This window comes from Vespa velutina, chromosome 3 (assembly GCF_912470025.1).
Source record: "Vespa velutina chromosome 3, iVesVel2.1, whole genome shotgun sequence".
In the NCBI taxonomy this organism is placed as follows: domain Eukaryota; kingdom Metazoa; phylum Arthropoda; class Insecta; order Hymenoptera; family Vespidae; genus Vespa; species Vespa velutina.
Genome location: NC_062190.1, coordinates 6601270 through 6608769, shown reverse-complemented (window position 1 = coordinate 6608769; position 7500 = coordinate 6601270). Strand labels below are relative to the sequence as shown.

Here is a 7500-nt window from a genome sequence, read left to right as displayed (position 1 = left end):
TTACGTTACACTTTTGATGGATATGTAATTGTCAAACCGATGTCGAATTATGGCTCATTTTTACGATTATCACTTATCGTTATTGTAAGCTTTACTCGTCGCTAATCGAAGACGATAAAGATAAGAGACCAAAAATTAACGAAACAGGAATTACGAACTCCGATAATTCTATACATATACATATACATACATATATATATATATATATATATATATATATATATATAATATATATTTCTGTAAATAAATAAGATAAACACGAATTATAAGAATGCAATTCACCGATAGACATCGTCTGTAAGCTATTGTTTCGTAACAAAAGAAAATGATGAAAAATATTTATACTAATCTATTCCCTTGTATCCTCTTCGTAAACAATTCAATACTCGATACATGTAAATACGTGAAAATTGACTGTGACATTTTCGATAAAATGAAAAAAATTTTGTCTTTCTTCATATACACTTGTCATATCCTTACAGTGATGTTTTCATATTCATTTAATTAAATTATTACATCGAAATTTAAACTATTAATGAAATTGTAAAGATTTTTGTGGTTATATGAATTTCCTTGCTTGAAAACTTTAAACGCATTTTTCTCGAAACATTTTTCGAAATTGATACGTATATACGTATCAATAAATTCCTATCCAACGGTCTTTAAAATTTTACGAAACATTTCAAAAGCATTTAACAATTTTCTCTTTAATTTTTATAAATTTTTTCTCTCTTCAATTGCCGTGTAAAAACAAAAAATCATTGTGTAAGAAGAGAAAAGAAAAGAAAAGAAAGAAAAAAAAAAAAAAAAAAAAAGAAAGAAAGAAAAAACGCAACAACCTTTCAAAAAACCTTCATGTGCTAATTAATCGATAATCTTGATTGTTTTGCAAAATATTTTAGGAAAATACATATCTCAATGATATTTCGTAAACGTAGGTACAAATAACAATATTTACAAACAATGAACGGTAGTATTTATTTATTTATTTTTTTTATTTTTTTTTTTTTTTTTTATTTAATCGTGTGTCGCAATAACTTTTGTCATTTAAAAGCATTACACCAATTAAAGTTTGCGCGTATTAATTAACGTTGAAACGTATTTTCACTCAACTTCACAAACTTGTATAATATGAATTATTTCATAAATAGAATTACACGCGGAAACTGTATACATGGATATTCACATAAATAGCTTTTCACGGAAGAAGATAGAAGTAGTACTCTCTTCTCATAGATCGTTCCTCGAATTTTAGCTCGAAACGGCTCTTCTACTAGGCAAGGAGACTTGCTTCTTCCTCTACAAAGTTATATTCCTGGTGCGACGAGTAATTTGGGTTATCGCACAGTCGATAAACGATGAGGACAGTCCTCGAAAGTTGGCGGTGCTGCTTAGCGCTATTACGAACCATCGTACACCCTTGAAAGGGCGCACCAGTTGGAAATGGAACGTTTCGAAGCTCCTACGAATAGAATACTCTTGCAGACTTTCTACTAGTACTAAGAACTCTCTCTCTCTCTCTCTCTCTCTCTCTCTCTCTCTCTCTCTCTCTCTCTCTCTCTCTCTGTCTATCTATTCGGAATACAAATCTCGACTTCTATTACTAGTTTTCTACACGTAGACTTACACTATGCTCAAGCTGGCTCCTATTATCAATTCAGTTTCTAGATAATACTGTATTTCGAAGGTAAGAGAATAATTGAAATATTTATGATAATAATTATTAATTGCGACAAATTAAAGTGATTCCAAACGATTAGAGATTTTTCGTTTTAAATGGGAACACCCGATCGACAATTAATTTCGTTAGTTTTGTTATGTACGATGAAATAATAAGATACGTTTCGTCTATTTATTAATATTGTATATAAATATATATAATTTCCAAATATTATGTATAATTATATTTTACTTTTACGTTAACCGGCTTGTCAGCTGTTTATCTTTTTCTTTTTTTCCTTTTTTTTTTCTTTTTTCTTTTTTCTTAAAGGGTTACGTATATCTAAACGGTCCAAAAAAAAATTGGTAATTTTAATGATATTTTTCTTTTAACGCGCGTAATAAATTTTATAAAATATCTTCGTATTTTGAAGAATAGTTTTCAATAAAAAAAAAATTGTAAACAATTCGTTTATCTTCTTTGTGTTATCAATCTCGAATCGAACAGAATTGTTTTATACAATTTTTTGCGATACCGATAATATCTCCTCTGGGTATTATCAAAAATGAAAAAGGAAAAAAAAAAAAATACAAAAAGCAATTAAAGTACATCAATAAAGCCAATACTTTTAAAACCGATTTTTAATATTTCCATTTAATCAAAAAATATGAGCGATTCAATTTACCATGCGATATTCGATAAAAATTTTTAGTGGTTTTTTAATAATTAAAAAAAATCACGGCGCTCGCTTAAATATTTTTAAGTGACAAATATTAAATAATAATATGAGAAATTATCGTATCGAATTTCATTTAAATTGGTTCAGGTAATATTTCAAAATATTATTTGCACCGATTTAAAAAAACATAATTTGAAGTTTATAGTACATGTAATATCGAACTCGCCAGGTCGACTTCAAACGGTCGTAATTTAGTCAATTTTTCGAAATTTCAATGGAGGAAACTTTCAAAGGTTATTCCTAAAGGATAATCGAATGGAAATATTTTTGAAAAACGAATTTTCTATTTTGTATTGTTTCTTTTTCTCTTTAATTTTCTACGTGTATTTAATCTCTTAAATGGAAGATAACAGTGTTATGTACTTCTATATAAATTTTCTTATCGAGTTTTTTTATCAGATAATAACATAAACTTACGAAGAAAGTTTTCACATTCGCAAGTAGTTACAAGAAGCCAAAAGGAAAAGAAAGGAAAAAAAGAAGAACTATCGAATTTTCTAAACTACTTGTAATTAATACTCGTCTGTAATTAATACTAAATGTAATTTTAATTCTAAGAATTTCAATTTGCCGGTTAACAATGATAAACAATAAAGTAAACATTTAATTTTAGAAACAAAACTTTTGCAAACGAAAAGAATATCAGTAGAATATCTACATTATATAACATGTATTTTTCTTTTTGGAATAATTACCTATTATTATACACAATAATTATATATATATATATATATATATATATATATATATATATATACAAAAGTCATTTTCTTATCAAACTGTATTACCTTACCTATTACATATTATACATCATTAACATAGTTTGACATTAAAGCTATTTAAACTATTCAAACTTGTTACCCTATAATTAGATAGAAATAGAATATCCCAACGGAGAAACACGTTCACGTGAATACCATAAGCAATTACACTATATTATCAAATGAAAACGTCCATTAGATACTAAACATCAATCACGACACTCCTACTGGGTACTCGAAATTGAATCTCCCTGGAGTCGATTAAACGTTCGCATAGTTTTCATAGTATTCGGAAACGATATTCCGTGATACGTAGTAGTATAGCTGGACAATTCGTATTATGCAAATCGTATAACGATCGGTAGTTGGCACGGCTCTTTGTCGTCGTATGAAAATTGCTGATCGGATCGATGAAAGGAAGAATAGGAGGAGAAGATGGAGAAGGAGGAAAAGAAGAAGAAAGTTAAAAAGGAAGAAAGACAAAAAAATAAAAAAAAAAAAAAACAAGAAAAGAAAGAAGAAGAAGGAGAAGAAAAAGAAGACGAGTAATCCGAAGTAAGTTATATTACGAATATTCTCGATTTCCTCGTAAGTTGACAGTAGTTTGACAGTTACAAAACACGGCCTCTAATCGCAATGCCAAAGTTAAATAGGTCGCTTGTGATGTCGATTATTAGTGACGTTAGAGAGGTAAACCGCGTTACCGAGGAGATACGTTCGAGTTGTCTGGCCGATTTCATCGAGCATAACTCATGGAAATTTCCTACGAAACTCGCAAAAAATGTATGCCTTATGGAAATACTTGAAAAGCACGATGGCTCAGCCGGGGAATTGTACATTCTTCTCTTGGAACTGGCTTACGACAGGTTGCTTGTATTTTTCGACTTTCACGAATCCTATCGGCCTTCGTCCATCACCACCTGACGCTTCCATTTTCACAACTTTATGTCAAAAACACCAGCGATAACGCTTCGACCATCGTTAGATCCGTTTCTTTTGACAGTTTTACGACGCATGTATTATGCATGTGTGAACGCGTACATCTATAATATATATATATATTTATATATATATATAATTTTTAATATATATATTATATAATATTATATAAATATATATATATATATATATATATATAAAATAATACAAGTTATTCTCGCATTGATCGTTATCGAATATCTATTTAAATTTTTATTTTAATTCAGTGATATCGTTTAAATGATATTGATTATTAAATAAATGTTTAAAAAAAAAAAAAACATTAGAAATTCTTTTTAATAAAATGGCACATGTTACTTATTGGAATCTTGAATTTATTGTTATTCAAATTATAAGATTTCAATAATCCATTTAATTCTTAAAATAACTATCTCTAAGAATAGTTACAGAGAAAAGAGCTTGTAACATTTTATTTAACCCATCCTGAGAACATAGATATATAAGTGTACACACATATACATATACACACACACACACACACATTCTTAAGTCTACTTCCCTGCTTACTAACTGCAACAGGGTGGAACGTTCGCCGATATTCGATAACCGATACTCGATACATATTTCGTGATGTGTGCGTATATATAATGTGTATATATATATATATATGTGTGTGTGTGTCTGTATGAGTGACCCAACCGTATCACTTTATTCTACTTATCGTATACTAGACTGCACCAAGCTGTATATATTAAAAAGTTGTGGTCCAGGCAGGATGTTATTGCCGGAGTAACTTTACGAAGACCGTAAGAACGTTCGTCGCGTATTAAATCGTGATATTTAAAATAAATAATATTACCTTCTCAGTGTTATGTTAACAAATCCGTGTAAAAAATCTTTTTTACTTTTATATATATATATATATATATATATATATATATATATATATATACATATATACATATATATAATTTCACGCCAAGTCTATATAGGAAATATGGATATAATACGTTCGATGTTCTCGTTTATTTCATCGCAGGATCCACTTCGTTCTACGTCTTATCCTGGATTTCATAGACGAGTATCCTCTCGTAGAAGAAAAAGATGAAGAGATCTCGAAAGAAACGGTGAACGTGAAAAGGCCGAATTACGTGTCACTCGCACACATCGTACATCTCCTTTGGAATCGTTTGAAGATCATACCGGAATATCTTTCGAGAAGAGACTCGGTAAAAAAAAAAAAAAAAAGAAAAAAAAATAAAAAACCAAAACCAGAAAAAAAAAATATATATATATATATATATATATCCGAGGGCAATACGATGGTTAAACGAGATCTGTAAGTTATTATTCGAAAGAAATGATCGTAGATGAAAAAGAAAACAAGAGAGGTCGACGACTCTGAGGAAAAAGATTACGTTTCGAAAAAGGTTCAAGCAAGTTGCGAGCTTAAACATTGTGAGAGTTGCAACATAGCGAGCGAGACCATTTTACGAATGATAAATGCGATAAGAAGTGCCTTCCAGGAGAATAAATTAATTTCTGCCGTGGCTGAAGAAAGGTATTACTTCCGGCAGGTATTATAGTCCGCCGGAACCGTCGTTGACGATCCTTTTCACATAGGGATCTCTTAAAAGGCGATATTTACGAGAAGACTCAATGGGCCGTGATGAGGAGACTCGCGGCGGCTATTGAGATGGACGTTAAGACGACTTTCGAGATGATGCAGAGGAATGATATGAAAAGGGAGGCGATAAAGAGGAATTACGAGGAGAAGCTAAACTCCCTCGAAGCCGAATTGTCGCGTAAAGGAACAGACTTTGAGCTTTTGCGAGGTGAAAATTTTCAGCTCGAAGGTAGGATCGAAAATGGTAGGTTTCTCTTCTATGTATCTAGTTACTTCATCGTTTCCTTCTCCTACTTTTTCTTCTTTTACTCCTACTCTTACTCCTCCCTATTTCTTCTTCTTCGTCTTCTTCGTTTTTTTTTTTTTTTTTCGGAGTAACCCGGCTATTCATTCTCTGAAAACTTTCTCCGTGGATTATGTGTATATATATACGTATATATATATATATATATATATATATATATATATATATATATATGTATATAGGTATATATTAAATAACCTAGAAAAAGTACGAAGAGCTGAGTTTTCGAATTATTGAGTAGTCGGGCTACTCCAACGAACGAACGAACGAACGAACGAACGATCGATCGATCCATGATCGTTGATCATCTTCAGTCTTTACAGACTTTATTTTTAAAAAACTAGCCGAACTAAAAGAAGAAGAAAAAAAAGAAGAAGAAGAAGAAAAAGAAGACTACAACGAAATAGAAATGGTAGCGAAAGGAAACAAGGAAATTTTATTACTTGCTATACGCGTCTGTCTATGGTCTCGTAAGCGAAGAGAAAACTCGTTTCTCCGCGATGAATAAAACATTTTGACTACTTATATTTAGTTTTCGCACGTGCAGACTCACTCGCTCTGAGAAAAATGATTTAAACGGGAACATTCGCGATCGGTATATGTAGATATGTAGATATTTTTAATAGGTATATAGATATGTGTATACAAACGACTATATATAATATTAAAAATCATATTGAAATGTATTTCGTGTTATATAGTTACACGGAATTTCAATGAATTGAAAGAAAAGAATTTTCAAATGGAAGAGACGAACGAGAAGCTAACCATCGAACTCGAGGATACACGTATCAAATTGGAACGTACAGGTAATCGAATAATCTCTTCGATTTCTATAATATCATCATCGTTTATTTATACGTACCTACGTATTCACGATTTTATCTTTAACATGGGCAAACACTCGAAAGAGTAAAACCTCTCGAAATATTCAAATACTCGAGAGAGAGAGAGAGAGAGAAACTCAAATTGTCCAAGAGTGGTTTGTCATTTCCAGGCCTGACTCGAAATAATTCCAATTCCACTTTTCCCCTTGAATTTAAATCAACGTTGCGAATCGTCCAACTATGGTTTAGTTAGTAACTTGAAAAAAAATGCAGGAAAGGCGACAAGCAAATCCAATTGACGCCCGGTAATATCGACGTAATTACAGGAAATATGACCGTTTCTCGCTCGATGAAAAAGGCAATACGGCCGGGAGCGAACGATTCGGAAGATAAATTGAAATCTTACGGATGGAGTTACGGACGAGAGAGTACAAAGAAGAAAAATGGAGAAAAGAAACGATAGAAAAAAAAAGAAAAAAAAAAAAGGAGAAAAGAAAGAGAAAGAGAAAGAGAGAAACTGTTCGATAGAATTTCTCTCTTCAAATACTACGATCTCTTCAATAAGCAAATTTTCTTTCTCTCCTTTTCTTTCTCTTTCTCTTTATCTCTATCTCTTTATATATATATATCTCCTTCTCTCTCT

At 31.0% G+C, this 7500-nt stretch overlaps 1 protein-coding gene across 1 annotated transcript in view; it reads left to right on the top strand.

Annotated features, from left to right (window-relative positions):
* The window catches only part of LOC124947601 (myosin-11-like), a 14341-nt gene that overhangs the window by 5483 nt on the left and 1358 nt on the right, over nt 1-7500 (top strand). Inside the window, exons 2-3 of the mRNA XM_047489979.1 lie at nt 5139-5970; nt 6732-6839. Coding sequence (XP_047345935.1) covers nt 5769-5970; nt 6732-6839 — 310 coding nt within the window. The 5' untranslated portion in view covers nt 5139-5768. The remainder of the gene's footprint in view (nt 1-5138; nt 5971-6731; nt 6840-7500) is intronic.